We start from the raw sequence: 17844 nt of genomic DNA, 5'->3' as shown, positions 1-17844 counted from the left end.
CCAACCTGCCTGTAAAGTTCCTGCCTTTGGCTGTTTACATGGCTATCTTTCTGTCTGTACCTCTCTCTCTCTCTCCATCTCTCAATCTATTTTACTGTCTTCTTTCTCTCCTCCCCTTCTTCCTCCTTCATTCCTTTCCCTCCTTCTTTCCCAACTTCCTATCTTCCTCTTTTCAAAAACTGACACTCACCAATCATTCTCTAGGCCTGTGATGGCAAAGTTATGACACGCGTGTCAGCACTGACACACATAGCTATTTTCAATGACGCGTGGCCACATGCAGGGTCAGTGTGCCTTGGGGACCGGAAGTCACCCAGGGAGCCTCACATCCACAGCCCTGACCATGGAGGGAGGGGAGGGCTGTTCCACATGCTGCCCAGGGGCATGGGGGTGTGGGGGCCAGCAGCAGGCCACAAGCCAGGTGACTGGGACAAGTGGGGCTTCCACAAGGAGGAGGAGCATCCATAGGCAGGCAAACTGGTGGGTGGCAGCCACTGCTTTCACAGTGCCAGCAGGGGGTGGAGTGGGGCAGGGGCAGGCCTGGCCTGTGGAAGACTGGGCAGGGTTCCAGCCATGTACAATGGAGGAGTACCTGGAACCCATTACCAGACACTTTTAGCACCCTGAAAAACTTAGCAATGACTTTACTCACAATTTTTCCCTCTATGTACTTTTGTGAGACCTTATTCTCAGTGTTAAATAATCTCAAAACCAACAAAAGAAACAGATTGACAGATGAATTTAGTAGTGCTTGCTTGGGCTTGAAGTGTCCAAATACCAACCTTCAATTGAAGATTTAGTCAATGAAATTCAGCAACAAAAAAGTCACTAATAGGCAGGTTAGTTAAAGAATTCCCCTCCCCCTCACTTATCTTGGTTCATGGCACCCCACACAAGTTAAATAATATCAAGACCAACAAAAGAAACTGACTGACAGATGAACAAAGAAGTCACTAAGCAGCTAAGTTAAATAATTAGTTTTTGGTTTATTAAATACAGTTACATATTACAATTATACATTTTTGTTATTTAAAATATAAATGTTGCAAAATTATGTTTTTTTTCTTTAAGTGACACACCACCTGAGTTATTCTCAGTTTTTTGGCAAATTTTGACACATGAAGCTCAAAAGCTTGCCCATCACTGCTCCAGGTCATAATGTGGACAGCTGCAACACCCAATATATCCCATAACCCTAGAAGTCACCCTCCAACCTTTTCTACTCCTATTCCAGTTTTCCCAACTTTGCAGAGTTATATTGGCTCTAAGTTTATTGAAACTTGCTGGGCCTGCACTGAGGATTTCCAGGAAGGGTAAAATAATATTCAGGAGGAACAACTCAGTGGATAGAATATCCAGGGACTCAGGAGGACCTGGATTCAAATCTGACCTCAGTCATTTCCCAGTTATATGATCCTGGGCAAATCACTTAACCCCAATTGCCTAGCCCTTACTACTCTTCTGCCTTGTAATTGATACTCATATTTATTTTAAGACAGAAGATAAATGTTTAAAATGATAACAAAAGAAGGGTGGAAGAAGATTTGGGACCTGAAGTATAGGTTATGGGTCAGGGCCAGAGAAGTCTAGAATCCAGGCTAGATACAAGGCCAGCTTCTCATCCACCACTCCTGACTCCTTCCCCCAATCGCACTCATAAATACCCCTCATTCCTGTTGACCTCCAAGGGAAATCATTAATGAAGAATAAGCAGAGACTGACCCAAGGCCTGGGCGGGAGGAACAGAGCTAGTACACCAGGCACACCCTGAGGTTTATGTGTAACTGAGCAGCTGAAGTCTTAGACTTTGGTGCTTCAGGGAAAATGCTGAGTGGATGAAATAGCCATGGAGTTAGCTGACTGACCCCAGTGGACTCTGGCTCCTAGGTCCTTTACGGTGGCTCAGAACATGGCCATTCCTTATTTTACCAAAGAAGGAGTTTCCCCCACCCCAATTTTCTCTCCATCTTAGTTGAAGAGTCACAGAATATTCACAGAGAATGGTAGAGCTTAGAATGAAGAATAAACCTGCAAGGTGGATGAGTAGAAAATCTTAGACTATAAGGAATGTCAGATGTCCAAGTAGAGAACAGAGAAATAAGAGCTAAGAAGCCCCTTAGAACTTAGAACACAGAATGTCAAAGCTGGGAGGGTCCTTGGAACAAAGAATGGAGGATATCCGAGCTCTAAAGGGCCTTAGAACATAGAGCATAGTGTCAGAGGTGGCTCACTGAAATATAAAACCCAGAATGCTTTAGCAAGGAGGTACCTTTAAGTTAATTTGTGCCCAAACAGGAAAACTGTGAACCCAAGATGAGAAACAGTTTTCACCAAGGTCACAGAGCCTATTAATAACTAACTGCTTTGTGCACTGTGCCACTCATGGGATGGAATGGTGTGATGATGCGATTCTTTTCTCCTGGAGTCAAGAGAATTCAGTTCAGATCCTGCCTCTCACTTCTAGCTGAGTCATCAATGATATAACCACCAGATGTCAGTGGCAAACAAGGCATGTTAAGTTCTCTAACCCATCTGAGCCTAAAGACCTGCCTCCTCATATCAGGGGTCTTCCCAGACCACTCACTCCCTTTCTATGGCATGCCTTTTCTTTTCAAATTCATCCCACTGTCTTCCAGGAAAAGGAAATTTCTCACCTGACTCACTTCCCACCTCCCTCACCCCACCCCTCCACCCTTGTCTGGGACTATACGATCTCACTGATTAGTAGGATATTCCCAGAAATGGCTCCCTCTCTCCTTTCTTTAAGACACCTACGCTAATCAATTCTCATTTCATCATTGAACTTGTGGCTCAGAATCCCCACTCGTCCCCAACCCCATCCTGTCCCCATCACTTTGCACAGGCAAAGACCATGTTGAGTTTACAAAGCCTTAGCAAGAGAGATGCCCATTCCCTCCAGAATGCTATCTCATTTTATCTACATACCAATCAAGCAGGTGCAGAATCTCAAGACACTGTATTTCGTGATAAGCAAATTCAAAAATAAAATTGAAAACAATAAGCAAAGATGAGACATCAAGCTTGTACATGACCCAGGATTGCCCTATTTCGCTGGAGCAGGGATGAGTGGCTTCTTCTAAGAGCTGGAAGGAAAACCATCTACCACTTTCCCATGGCTTCTTTCTCCTTTTACCACCCCCAGCCCTCTTTCAAAGTCGGGGCCAAAGGAAGTATTTGGGAATCTGGGCAACTGCACATCCAGCAAGTCAGTCCCTTCTCCCACGTCACCTCTCACTGCCCCTAGAAGGGTTGGACAAAGCCATTGGACAAAGAATTCCTCGTTTGTAAACTGAATATAATAACAGTTGCGTTCCCTACCTCATGGAGGTTGGCTGAGGAGATTCCTCTAGAAACCTAAAGTGTTCTTGAAATGAGACTTCTCTTACCATGTTCATGATCTCCAATTGGGTAATCCACCCATGAAGAGTAAGCCAAAAAGAGGTGGGCGTCCTCAAGAACAAATTCTGAAGACACAAACAGAAACTCTGGAGATCAATGCAGGTGTGTAAAGAACTTATCAGCCAACCCAGGTCTGTGTGTGTGTGTGTGTGTGTGTGTGTGTGTGTGTGTGTGTGTGTGAATAATCCTATGAATGTGGAAGCTAAGGCTATAATGGATCTTTAGATCAAAGATCTCAAGCCTGAAGGGACCTTAGAGACAATATAGTCTAATATTTTAGTCAAGGAAACTGAGGCCCTTGCACAGTCCCATGTCAATGACTGGCTAACGGTCCCAGAGGTAATAAATATCAGAGGAAGGGGATGTTGGAAGTCAGATATTTTGACCATAGAATCAGTGCTTTTTCCAATATCAATTTAAAAAATGATAGTCCCATAAAAAAGGTGTCACGAGTTCTAAACCCCACCTAGACTGAGACTGGCAATGAAGGCTGGTCATGAAAAGGGACCTGTGTTTCTTCTCTGTTGGAGGAGAGGATGGGCATAGTCATTAAGCAGATGTTCGAATCCTGGCTCAGAAAATTACTAGCTGTGTGACCCTGGACAACTTACCTGACCTTTATCTGCTTCAGTGTCCTCATCTATAAAATGAGAATAATTATAGCACCTACCTCCCAGGGTTACTGTGAGAATCAAATGAGATAATATTTGCTAAGCGCTTAGCAGAGTTCCTCCTACATATAATAGGTGCATAATTAATGCTCATTTCCTTCTGTCCTTTGTGATTGCCAGCAAATATTTAAGTACTATAAATTACAACCAGTCAATGTTGTGCATTTACTTGGGTTGCATGGGTTGTGTTCCATATTCAGGATTCATAATACTTGATGGTTCAGACAATGAATGAGAGGGGGCAGAGCCAAGATGGCAGCTTAGTAGCAGTAAAAGCTGAAGCCACTCTGACAATCCTTCCAAACTAATCTTTTAAAAGTTCCTCAAAATGACAGGAGTCAAAAATCAACAGCAAGATGGAGTAAGGGGACTCTCCCACTGAACACAACTTGAAAGGTAGGCAGAGAAAGTTGATTTTCATGTGACAAGTGGGTACCAGAAGCAAAACTGCACACAGAGGAGTGCCAGGTTCTGAACCTGGGCATAAGCCAACTTCAGGATCCCAGAAACCAGGCAATACCAACAATAGGGCACACCAGGCACACCCCTTGATGTCCCAGGCTCTGGCACCAACCCACATTGAGGCCCAGAAGTTCATAGCACTTGGCCCTTTTAAGACTGTGCTGTGGTGAAAAGCTAATCCCAAGGCAAAATAACTCACAGTGCCAATCCCTACAAGCCAGCAGCAGAGGAGACAGAATCACCAGATTTCAGAATTCCCAGCCCATAGGCAAAAAAATAAAAGGCTAGGAAAATAAACAAACAGCAAAACACCTAGCTCCACAAAACTCCTATGGAGGCAAAGAGCAAAACAAAATCAATAGAGGACTGTAAGATTCAAGTAACCACATGCAAAACTTCAAAGAAAAATGGAAATTGGTCTCGTGCTGGAAGAACTCAAAAAAGAATTCAAAAATCAAATAAGACAGGTGGAAGAAAAATAGGAAGAAAAATGAAAGCTGTCTTCAAATATTTTAAGGTCTGCTGTAAGAAGGACATACTAGTCTTCTGCTTGGCCTGGGAGGATGGATATGGGAACATTGAGGGGATGCAGCAGATAGGCCATTCAGCCTCAACACAAGAGCAACTTCCTAACCATAAGAGCTGTAAGGGGGGCCACCCCCACCCCACTTGCAAGGCATAGTACTTTCCTTCTTCTCTGGAGGTCTTCAAGAAAAGGCGTCTATTCAAGGAGAGTTCAGACCAGAGAGGCCTTAGTGGGAGTCTGGGAGACTCTTAATTTTTTGTTTGTGAAACAACTTCAGCTGACTCTTTCTGCTGATTGGGCTGACTCTACTAAAAGGCAAGAGAATAGCTGCAATGACCTCTGAGAAGCTTTTGGATCTCAGAATTTTCCAATTCAAATATTTAAGGATTCTGTTATAATTTTGCATGTATGCACATAGTAGGGATAGGGATGGGAGGTGCAAAGGGTGCAGGAGTAGACAGGGAATATTTACAGAATATCACTCAGAGCCATTGAGGACAACAAGTACAAAATGTCTTTATTTCACAGAAATAAAAGCTTTCAAGGGAAGGGACATTATTGCATGGGACCCAACTTAACCTCACTTGACCAGAGCTTAGCACTGTAGAGACCAAAGTCTTAGAAGGATCCCAGACCAAGACGTTCGTCTGTGTACCAAGCAATGTCCTATTTCCCAGCTCCAGATTGATCCCTAAGCCCAGTCCCAACCTGAGCCCTGATCCTGGTCCCAAAATGAAACCCTGTCAAGGGAGATGGGGTGAGAGGGCATGAACAGAGGTAGGGTGACTCATGATTACAGATGAAGGACAAAAATGGACAATATTTGAGAAGGGAGCAGTGGTGATAATGAGGGCGCTCCTTGATTGTAGATTACATGGCTATAATTCAATAGGACTATAATTCAAGAAGCTCCCAGGAATCCTTCAGAGGTGGTAAAGTCTGCCTAGGATGGTAGCCAGGGAGGGGTGGGGAGATGAGACGGGAAGGTCACATAGGGGTGCTACGGACTCTTGGGATATCTTCCATCACATTCTCATTCTCGTAGGCATTTTTGTGTTCATTGGACCTGAAAGGACAAAAACCAAATGGCTATATTACATTCACTCCTTCCCAGGGACACTGCACACTGTCCCAGCTCCTGCCCTAGTCCCCTCCACCCTGCAACAGTCAAATTCAGAGAATGGCAGAGCTGGATGTGGTTTTGGAAAACATCCTGTCTAATCCTCTCCATTTGACAGAAGGAGAAACTGAGGCCCATAAAGGAGAAAGAACTTGCTCAAGATCACACAGTTCAGTGAGTCAATAGAAATCAGAAATGGACTCAGATCCTTTGATTCTCCAGTCAGGACTCCAGGCACTTTCTTCTCTCCACTTCTGTCACCCTCACTGTCCAGCCCCTTTCAAGCAAGGGTAGGGTAGCCAGGTGGTTCAGTGGATAGAAACACAGACCTGGAGATGGGAGGTCCTGGAGTCAAATCCTTCCTTGCTGTGTGACCCTAGGCAAGTCACTTAACCTCAGTCACCCAGGTCTTACTGCTCTTTTGCCTTGAAACCGATACTTAGTACAGATTGTAAGACAGACGGTAAGAGTTTTAAAAAAAAGGCAAAGGCAGCATGATTTTGTCAAATTGGTTGAGCTTCGAAGGCTAGAGGCCAGTCTGTTTACTTAAGCATATAACCTGGGAAATAGCCATCCTTTCTAGAGGACCCCTATTCCTTTACAAGACTCCCTTTCCAACACTGAGCTTTCATTTCCTTCCTGAAGCACTATCCCCTCACTAAACACTCTCCCCCACAATGAATGTTTATCCCTTCACTTAGCCCCCATTCTTTCAACTGAGCCTCTATCCTCCTCAAGGCATTCCTCTCTGAGAAAACAAGATGGTACAGCAGGAGGGAAAAAAGGCTAGACTTTGATAGTTTGGAAAAGACCTGAGTTCCAATCCTATCTCTGACAAGCTAATTCAATAGCCTTTTCCCACTCCAAAGACCACAAAGAAACCCTTTTCTTGGGTATGCTGGTCAAACCATCTGAGACTAAAAAAGGGAAACTGAGTCTGCTGGTAAAGATGAGTTTTTATAAAAGTATTCATTCCCTCCCTTGTCCATGGCAAGGATGTATCTCCACTGACATTTTTCTTCAAAGACCCTGTGGAATCCAAATCATAGTCTAAATCAGGATCAGAGTCAGGATCTTAGTTATGATCAGAGTGAAGGTTAAGATCTTGTCCAGAGTGGGAAGCTTAGGGCAGGCTTACCTGAAGCTCAAAGCCATTGATGAATACCTTCCATCCACCCCTGCCAAGTTCCCATCTGATTTGCCTCCAATAGACATGACTGTGGTCACAGGTTCCCTGTTAGAAAACACACACACATATACACAGACCCGTGAGTTGGGAATAGCTGAACAAACTGTGGCATGTTATTGTAATGGAAAACCTTTGAGCCATAAGAAATCATGAACAGGATGAATTCAGAAAAACTTGGGAAGACTTGTATGAACTGATGCAAAGTGAAGGGACCAGAACCAGGAGAACAATGTATTGTAGCAGTAACAGAAATATGATTCAATGATCAACTCTAAAGGACTAAACTATTATCAACAAGGAAAGAATCCAAGATAACCCTCAAGGAATTCATGATCAAAAAAATGCTGTCCACAGCCAAAGAAGGAACTGTTGGAATCTGATTGCAGATCAAAGCATGTCGTCCTTTATTTAGACAGAGAGAGAGACAAAGGGAGAGACAGAGAGACAGAGAGAGAGACAGAGAGAGAGAAGAGAGGGAGAGAGGGAGAGAGAAAGATAGAGAGAGAGACAGAGAGAAAGTTTTTTATTGTATATGTTATATGTGTGTTCTATGACAACCATGGGGAGTATGTCATGAAATCACTGATATGACCTATATCAAACTATTTACCACCTCAGAGAGAGGATGAGGAAGAGGAGAGATCTGAATCTCAAAATGTCAGAAAACAATTGTCAAAAATTGTTTTTACATGTAATTGAAAAAATCAGGTAAAATAAAGAGTACTCTCCCACTAATGATCAGCAGAAATTAATCTAACTCATTCACCCCCACAGTAGGATGAGGCCCATGGGAGAAGCCTCAAGGACATGGACCACTATAGGATCAGGGAAAAGACTATTCATGTCCTATTCATGTTCACAGCTTCTCTCCTGAGCAGCCCTCATTGACTAGTCATAATGGGATAGCAAATGAGGGACTCTTTGGTGGTTATCTGTCACTGTATTTCGGGGGCACTATGGTGATAGTCTCTGCAGCTGAATTGTTGTAACCTTGCCATATATGAGAGCCTCTCCAAGCTGCCTCCTACCCAACTTTATAGGTCTCTCTGAGACACCTTCCTGATCATCAGTTTATGTGAGCATTTGTGATTCTCTGAAGACGTGGGAGGTGGGGAGTGGAGAGAGAGAAAGAGAGAGAGAGAGACAGAGACAGAGAGAGAGACAAAGAGAGACACAGAGAGAGACAGAGAGAGAGGCAGAGAGACAGAGAAAGACAGAGAGAGACAGAGAGAGAGACAAAGAGAGACACAGAGAGAGACAGAGAGAAAGACAGACAGAGAGAGAATATATACAAGATAACTTGTAGAGAAAGCAGGACACCAGCAACTGGGGGAATCAGGAAAGACTTCAGGTAAGAAGGTGATGCTCAAGCTCAGGCTTGAAGAAAAAATCAAGTCTATGATGTGGAAGAAAGGAGTTGCATTCCAGACATGAAGGAAAATAGTCTATGCAATGAGATATGGCATGGTGTATGTGCAGAACAGCAAAAAAGCAGGTCTGGCTGGATTGTGGAGTGTGGGAAGGTAATGTAGGAAGGGTTTCAAAAGTCACATGAAATAGCTGCGCTCTTTGTGGTGGCCCAAAACTGGAAAACGAGGGGATGCCCATCAATTGGGGAATGGCTGAGCAAATTGTGGTATATGTTGGTGATGGAATACTATTGTGCTCAAAGGAATAATAAAGTGGAGAAGTTCCATGGAGACTGGAACAACCTCCAGGAAGTGATGCAGAGCGAGAGGAGCAGAACCAGGAGAACATTGTACACAGAGACTAATACACTGTGGTATAATCGAACGTAATGGACTTCTCCATTAGGGGCGGTGTAATGTCCCTGAACAACTTTCAGGGATCCAGGAGAAAAAAAAACACCATTCATAAGCAAAGGATAAACTATGGGAGTGGAAACACCGAGAAAAAGCAACTGCCTGAATACAGAGGTTGAGGGGACATGACAGAGGACAGACTCTAAATGAACACTCTAATGCAAATACTATCAACAAAGCAATGGGTTCAAATCAAGAAAACATCTAATGCCCAGTGGACTTACGCGTCGGCTATGGGGGGTGGGGGGGAGGAAAAGAAAATGATCTATGTCTTTAACGAATAATGCTTGGAAATGATCAAATAAAATATATTTAAAAAAAAAAAAAGTCACATGAAAGAGGCAGCTGAGTGTCTCAGTGGATAGAGACCCAAGCCTAGAGATGGGAGCTCCTGGGTTCAAATCTAGCCTCAGATACTTCCTAGTTGTATGACTTTGGGCAAATCACTCAATCCCAAAAGGAATTTGTAGTTTATACTGAAGTCAATTGGAGCTAGCTGTATTTACTAAGTAGGGAAATGACGTGCGTAGATCTACACAAAGAAATCACTTTGCAGCTGTGTGGACTATGGATTGAAGAGAGAAGATCCTTGAGACTTGAAGATCAATTAATAGGCTATTGCAATAGTCCAGGACAGAGATGAAGATAGTCAATGTTCTAGTGGAAAGAAGGGATCAAATTTTGGAAATATTGTGGATGTAGTCACAGGTAAGATTTAACATGTGAGGTGAGAGAGGATGAAGTGGTATTGCTTCCCTGTCTTCCTGAGACCCTACCAAACACACCTGTAATTCAGTTCTCTTCCCAATCTGAGATCCTCCTTGGGGCCACAATGGATGAGGTCATGGGGGGGTGGCAGTTGGGAGGTGGACCGTAAACAAAAATTGGAATTCCAGATTGAAGGGAAATGGTTTCCTATTTATTGTTTGAGGGAAGGACAAGAAAGAAAGGAAGAGAGGAAGAGGGGAATGAAGAAGTGAGAGGGTTTGATAAAACAGAGGAAGAAAGAAAAGAGAAAGAATCCAGAAAAGGAGAAAGATCAAAGAGTAGAAAAACAAGGAAGCAAGAAGAGCAGGAAAAAGATTAGGAGGGAGGAGAGAAAGGAGAACAAAGAAACATGATTAGAAGGAAGTAGGGTGGGAGAGGAGAAGAGCTAGTAAGGAGGAGGAACAAATGGGAGAGGAAGATGCTGAAGAGAGTGGGAGGAAACTGGGAGGAGGGGAGGATCCCAAGCAGGTAGAGACCCTGGGACTTGGCTATTGAACCTTTCCTACTTCACAAGTGGGGGCCCAACCATATTCCAACATCACTTCCCCACCCACTCCTCCCCAATTTAGCAGAATATATAAACCTTGGGGCACCGCAGGTGTTCAGGAAAGATTGATTACTTCGAAGGGTGAGGTCCACACACAGAGTGGGCAGCAACAACAATGATAATAATAACAATAATAACCCTCCCTATATAATAATAATATGACACCGAACAGTTTCCCAAGTGCTTTCCATCCATTCTTTCCTGTAATCCTAACAAAACTGCTGAGAAGCAACTAAGAGGGTTTTGTCTCCATTTTACAGATTTATAGATTAGGAAACTGAGGCTCACAGAGGAAAGTAACTTGTTCAAGATCTTGAAGCAAATCAGTTCCATGCCTAGATAAGGACCTGGGTCTCATGACACCCAGTCCAAGGATCTTACTCCACCAGACTACATTGCCTGCCTGAGACAAAGAAGGGGAACAAAAAGGAGGGGACACCAGGGAAGAGAGATACCAAGGATGAGGATGTCACTTACGGTTCCTCTTGGCACCAGAATCGATTAACAGCAAAAGCTATGGCCACAAGAGCCAAAAATACTGCCACAGCAATCAGACCCTGCATCCATGGCTCCAGTTTCCCCAGACCTAGAGAGAGAGAAAGAGAGAAAGATGGGGCTTTATACTAGGAAGGGGAAAAGCTAGGGTCTGTAACCTTTAGGATCCCCCAAATCTCAATAGACTAACAAACTATAAATACGAATAAATGGAAAGACTTGCAACTGGGTTAAAAACATCATTCTCACAAGACAGGAAAGGAAAAGCTAAAGAGCAGTTCATCTGAAAAAAACCTAAGGGACTGCAACCTCAAGATGAGTTCACAGTATGACATGGCAGCCAGTCAATGTTTAAACATTAATTAAGCACCTATTGTGTGCCAGATGCTATGGTAAGCTCTTGGGATACAAAGCTCCTCAAGGAGCTCACAGTCTAAAAGGGGAGAGAATATACAAACAACTATGTACAAACAAGTTCTACACAGGATAATTTGGAAGTAAACAAAAGGAAGTCCCTGGAATTAAGACAGATTGGGAAAGACTTCTTAGAGAAGGTGGGATTTTAGATCAGATGTGAAGGAAGGCAGGAAAGGGAGCAGACCAGAGATCAGGAGGGTGGGAATTCCAATCTTGAGGGACAATCAGTGAAAATTCCTGGAGTCAAGAAATGGAGGGTTTTATTTGAGGAACAGAAAAGAGACCAAAGTCACTGGATCCTGGTGTTGGGGGAGATATAAGGTATAAGAAGACTGGAAAGATGGGACTGGAGGGCAGGTTATGGAGGGCTTTGAATGCCAGGGGATTTTATATTTGATCCTGGAGGTATTAGGGAGCTGCCAGAATTTGTTGAGGAGGGAGGTAACAAGGTCAGACATACTCTCTAAGAAGATCAATTTTCCATTGGCCAAGGAAGTTATAACAAGCTTGGACTGTGTTAAGAGAGATGTAGCGTACAGCAAAGGGAGGTCATCATCTCAGGGCTCTCTCTCCTGGTCACACCACTTCTGGAGCACTGGAGTTCTGGGGTCATATTTCAAGAAAGACATTGATGTCCTGGAGAACGTGAAGAGGAAAGATGATAATGAAGGGCCTTGGCATTATGCCATCTGAACATTAGCTGACAACACTATTGGGGTCTTTTGTGGAGGAGAAAAAACTCTAGAGGAAGAGAGGCATGAAGGGACTAAACAAGAGCTTGTCTTCAAATATCCAAAGAGCTGTCATGGAAAAAGGGGATCAGCCTTATTCTGCTTGGACCAAGGAGGCAGAACCAGAAACAAATAAGAGGAAGTTACTGAAGGGTCAATTGAGGCTGAAGATCAAGAACTTGGTAGAAACACAGAAGAAAAACAACTGCTTGATCACATGGTTTGATGGGGATATGATTGGGGACATAGACTCTAAGCGATCACTCTAGTGCAAATATCAATAATATGGAAATAGTTCTTGATCAATGACACATGTAAAACCTAGTGGAATTGTGCGTCAGCTATGGCAGGAGGGAGGGGAGGGAAAGAACATGAATCATGGAACCATGGAAAATATTCTAAATTAATTAATTAAATAAAATTTTCCAAATTAAAAAATAATAAGTAATTGGAAGAAAAAAGAATTTGCTAATGATTAGTAAAAGACTGTTTTCTTTAGGGACCATTTGGGACTTAGAAAAGGTTCAAATTTAGTTGGGTTGGGTCTAGGAACCATGAGATAGAGGAACAAGACATCTAGTTCCTAAATTCAGGGTCCTTCAAGAGAATGCATTTTTAAACCCTCACTTTCTGTCTTGGAATCAGTACTGTGTATTGGTTCCAAGGAAGAAGAGTGGTAAGTGCTAGGCAATGGGGGTCAAGTGACTTGCCCTGGGTCACATAGCTGGGAAGTGTCTGAGGCCAAATTTGAACCCAGGACCTCCCATCTCCAAGTCTGTATCTCTATCCACTGAGCTTTCTAGCTGCCCTTCCTTAGTATCAGTTCTAAGACAGAAGAGCAGCAATGGTCAAGCAATCAGGGTTAAGTGACTTGCCTGGGGTCACAAGCTATGAAATGGCCAGGTCAGATTTGAACCCAGATCCTCTCAACTCCAGACCTGCCACTCAATCTTTTGTGCTACCTAGTGGTCCCAAGAGAATGAATTCTTGATAGGACTGGTTGGAGAGTATGAGGGCTCAACAGAGGGAGAAGTAGGGAAATCAATGAGAATGAAGCTTCAGTGATTGGGATGAAGGATCTGTGAGAGTGATGGAGGTATAAGAGGGGGAGGTGAGTTCCGTGAACTGATGGAAGCTTGGTGTAGGCAATGAAGACTCAATGGAGGGGCTCGTGTTTAGCAGGAGATAAGGGAGTGGAGCCTCATCAAGTAGGATGGGGGAATGAGAGCGCAGGCTCCATTACTGGCATCTTTTTTAAGGGGGAAGACGGTTGAAGAGACCTCTGAGAATCTCAGCACTTCAGGCTCCCTTGGGTCCCCTGCCCCTTCCCTCCCTGGATAGATCTCTTGCAAAACTTTCTGGTACATCGATCAAGATCCAGTCTCTTCAGTCAACAGAGTCTCCTGCTAGAAGCTGGCCCAAGCTTGGCCAAGAGGCAAGGCGGGCCCAGACGCTCTAGTGTTGGCACTCACTGCCTGGAAAATCCTGTTCCAGAAGGTGGAGTTTCCCCATTGAGAGCGAGAAGCCTAATGAGTCGGCACCCTGGAAATGTCTGAGGAAAGACTGAGAGTGAACAGTGCAGGGGTTTTCCCCAGGCCTTTGTGGGTGACTCAAGTGTGTGAGTGTGGAGGGAGCTTCTGAATATTTCCTTCTCTTGACAGGGCCCCACCCCTACCAAGGTATCCCAAGACCTTCCCATCCCACCCCCAGTCACTATCAAGTCCAATCAAGCTTTTATTAACCACCTTCACTGTACTTAAAATGAAGGGAACCAAGAAAAGCAAAACCCAAAATCCCTGCTCTCAAGGATGCTCCAGTCTAAGGGGATGGGGGGAGCATTGGCGGGCAAAGCACTCTGTACAAACAAAATAGAGGCAGAATAAACTGGGGGGGGGGTGATCAACAGAGGGAAGGTGCTAGAATTAAGGGGTATTGAGAGAGGCTTGCTGTAGAAGGCAGGATGTTATCTAGGACTCAAAGGAGAACTCCAGGCATGGGGCACAGCCAATGAAAACACCTGGAGTCTGGAGGTGGAGGGTCTTGTGTAAGGGCTAGCCAGGAGGCTGGCATCTTTGGATCACAGAGTATGTTGGAGGGGAGGAAGGTGGACGAGGGCCAGACAAGAGGAGAGACTTTCATCATCCCTTTACCAATATTCTAATTTTTCATGGCCATTATTCATCAGCTGATTATTACCTCTACATAACAGCTGCTGAGCCATCCCCGGCTCATATCTCCTTCCCAGGACCCAGCTGATCTTTCAGGCCAAGAAGGGTACAGGTTTGGGAAGGGACAAGCAAGAGGAAGGGAGAAGGAGACCCTGCAAAGATCAACTCACTCATCCTCCTGCTTTCCAACAGAATAATCCGAAACCTCATCCAGGAACTCCCATACTTTGAGTAACCAAAGTAACTTTTTGGAGGGCACAAGGGGTGGAGAGGAAAGGAGGACACACCTCATCCTTAGCCCCTTCCTGATCTAACCCAAAGCCTTCTTGCTGAGAAACAGCTTTTGCTTCCATTTTTCATGTTACGTCTTCGGTGTTGAAGGAAAAAACTAGGTGGAAGGGACAGCAGTTAGTTGGCTCAGTGGATAGAGAACCAAGCCTGGAGATGGGAGATTCGGGGTTCAAATGGGACCCCAGGCACTTCCTAGATGCGTGACCCTGAGCTAGTCCCTTAACCCAACTGCCTAGCCTTTATTGCTCTTCTGCTTGAGAACCAATACTTAGTATTGATTCTAAGCCAGAAGGAATGGGTTTAAAAAACAAGAAGAAGAAGCCTGGGGAGGCCTTCCCTTATCTCCCTTGATGAGACAATGAATGTACAGGGCTATTCTGGGATAGCCATACTCACAGAATATCCCCAAGGCAAAAGCTACTATGTTATCAAGGCATTGTGGGCCCTGAGTAACAATATTTCAGCTGTACTCTTTCTGCCAGAAACCTGTGGGAGGGAGTAGGGTTAGGAAGCCTCCCTCACTGCTGGGTCTGGCTGGCACATCAATTTTGATGTCTTCCTTTTTTCCTGAACTAGCCAGAAGTCTTCTCTGCCTTTCTTTCTCCCCCACCAAGCAGCTTGCTGAGAAATCTCTTCCTGGTCTAGTTCCAAGCCTCTCCGGCTGCTTCTCCTTTCTCCAAAAACTAGACAAGAAGGAAAGGCTGTTGAGGTCACCCCCCTATTAATGCTTGCTCTCAAAGAAGGAACCTTGGACTCTATGCTTGCCTCTGCTGCTGACTCGCCCTAAAATCTTGGCAAAGTCATTTCCCTTGTGAGGGCCCCCCCTTTACCCTTCTAAAATTGGGGTAATAATCTCTGCCCACTCACAAACTGCCTTGAAGATCAAATGACCCGATAGATAAAGATGGGTTCTTGAAATCTGTTTTCTCTTCTAGGAAATGAGACAATGGAACAAAATTATCTCAGAAGCCCCTGATGGCCCTGACATTTTCTATGCTGCATCCTAAAGACCCTCTTAGCAATAGCGTTCTAGGTTCTGAGGTCATAGGGACATAAATGGAGAGCTGGAAAGGACCCCGATGTGATCCAATATCTTCATTTGATAGATGAAGGAACTGAGACCCAGAAAAATTAAGTGTCTCGCCAACTGTCATGTAGGTAGTAAGTGGTAGAGAGAGGATTTGAATCCAACACCTCTGGCACCAGAGTGAGTAGTCCTGCCATGGTATCTGGATGTGTCCTCCAGGTCCTTCTCAGCTCTAACATTCTCTGTTCTATGTTCTGCTCTGACATTCCATGATCTCCCCTCTGCCCTCATCTCCTCCTCCCACCAGCATCCTTGGCACTTCTCCTACATCTTCCACTCCTCAGATTCCCACTGGCTCCCTGCACAAGGAAGGACTGCCCTCGCAACAGCCCCATGAGATCGATAATAGAAGTGAGATTAGTCTCATTTTTCAGCTGAGAAAACTTAAACCTCAGAGCATGTAAACCATCTGTCCAAGTACACATAACTAATAGGGGCCCAGAGCCTCTGGACTCCTGGTGCTCATTTCACAGAGGGCTGCCCCCCTTCATTTGCCACAGGGGGAGACTGATGCCCACACGTGGGAAAAATCCAGCTGGGGCATCCAGTCCTGCCCTGCCTCGAGCCCACCCCAATGTCAAACAGTATCTGAATCCCTGAGGACAGGGGTCTAGACGCAAGCGAGGCTCTAAGGACATGTCTTTCAGGTACTACAACAACCTCCTCATTATGCAAAGTCCCCACCTGTCCTGTCTTCAAACCCGCCCCCCCAACCTCTGAGAATTGACCATTTCACCAGCTGCCCCATCTGAGAGCATCTGGTATAATAACATGTCAGGCACATATTTTTGCCCCAAATCTGGTACCTTCTGAGGCAAATTTGGGTTCAGATGTTTAATTGGCTCTATTAGACTCCTTTCATAAGTGGAGAAACTGAGTCACGAAGGTGGTAAGGCCAGCTAAGAGTGGCAGAGGAACTTTCCCAAAGTGGAAGGAGTTGCCTCCACCATTAGACTCGTTTAAACAAAGACTGAATGACTCCTTTGGGGGCTAAATAGAAAAGGAATTCTTATTCAGTGTGCCTCAATCCCATCCAGTTCTGGGGAGGGGATTACATGACCCAGGAGATCCTCTTCCCCCAATCTGGAGGGGAAACACCCCTCGTTTGCACCACTGACTTTGAAATGAATGGTGAACCAGACGGAGATGGAGGGGAAGCGAAGGAGCTCGCCTAGCCAGAGCTCATCATCTGGTAAGGAAAATCCATCATCAGGTAGAGCTAGCTCCAAGTCAAAGACTGCCTGGGCTGGGAGAGAGTGAAGGGGATCTTCGGACCAGAGGAAGGGCCCATAGACATAGGGGAAGGGCCAAGGGGGCTCCTAGAACAGGGCAGGGCAAGGCTGGGAGAAATGACAGATCGTGGAATGGAGATCCAGCGGGGATTTGGGCAGAGATCCGTGCCAGATGGTAGACCTGGGAGGGACCTTTAGAAGGACCTCATCCAACCCCATCATTTAGGTACGGGGAGATGGGAGCCCCAGAGAGGGGGGGGCACAGGGCTGCCCTTCTCCCTGGTCCGAGTCCGGCGCCCAGGACACCATGGAGCCCCCCAACACCCAGCAGGCTACCTTGTTGGCAGGTGGCTGGTTCTGCCACGATGAGCAGGCATAACAAGACCAGCTCCAGCGCCTCCATGCCTGGAGCCTCTTCTTTCCTCTCCCTTCTGCTCCCGAGATCAGAAGCTATTCTGGGGCCTCCCAGGCAGAAACTCCAGGTGGGGGCCCGTAGGACCCGCCCTTCCCAGAGCTGGCGATGAAGTGGCGGGTCAGCAGTACCTCCTGCCCCACCTCTCCCCTCCAGGCCAGCCTCTTCCCAAGCAGCCCCACCTCCTGCTGGCACGGAGCCCTGACAGCCTGGCCCTCGCAGGGGCCCCCAAGGACGGCCCTGGGAAGCCTGTGCCCATCCTTCAGACCTCCAGGTGAGGGCAGATGGAGCTCCTCCTGAGGGCTGGGAAGGAGGAGGCCGTCCTGGGCGCGCCAGGCACACGGAGCCTCTCCGGCCCCCTCCGGCCTCCCAGGGCTCCGGGAAGCCTTGGAACGGCTGCCCTCTCTCCTGCCCCACCCCCTGACAGCTCCTGGGAGGCCAGAGCTGGGCTGGCTGAGATCACAGATTGCCAAAGGAGAGGCCTC

At 45.7% G+C, this 17844-nt stretch overlaps 1 protein-coding gene across 1 annotated transcript; it reads right to left on the bottom strand.

Annotated features, from left to right (window-relative positions):
- Window positions 1-5570: 5570 nt before the first annotated feature.
- On the bottom strand, window positions 5571-17485 carry PDZK1IP1 (PDZK1 interacting protein 1). The gene is made up of 4 exons (XM_001374948.5): window positions 17284-17485; window positions 11004-11112; window positions 7338-7433; window positions 5571-6145 (listed from the first exon to the last, which is right to left on the bottom strand). Exons 1-4 carry the CDS (start codon window positions 17348-17350, stop codon window positions 6067-6069), a joined length of 351 nt encoding a protein of 116 aa, XP_001374985.3. The 5' UTR covers window positions 17351-17485; the 3' UTR covers window positions 5571-6066.
- Between the last annotated feature and the right edge of the window lie 359 nt (window positions 17486-17844).

Source organism: Monodelphis domestica, chromosome 2, assembly GCF_027887165.1.
Source record: "Monodelphis domestica isolate mMonDom1 chromosome 2, mMonDom1.pri, whole genome shotgun sequence".
Classification (NCBI taxonomy): Eukaryota; Metazoa; Chordata; class Mammalia; order Didelphimorphia; family Didelphidae; genus Monodelphis; species Monodelphis domestica.
Note: the sequence above shows the minus strand (reverse complement) of the source record. Positions and strands in the feature narration are given on the sequence as shown.

Excerpts from the sequence above, each read along its gene's own strand:
- PDZK1IP1 (XM_001374948.5), bottom strand. The coding sequence starts at position 17,350 with ATGGAGGCGCTGGAGCTGGTCTTGTTATGCCTGCTCATCGTGGCAGAA. Across the intron at positions 11,113-17,283 it reads ACCAGCCACCTGCCAACAAG|GTCTGGGGAAACTGGAGCCA; the intron begins GTAGCCTGCTGG and ends CTCTCTCTCTAG. Across the intron at positions 7,434-11,003 it reads TTCTGGTGCCAAGAGGAACC|GGAACCTGTGACCACAGTCA; the intron begins GTAAGTGACATC and ends GTTTTCTAACAG.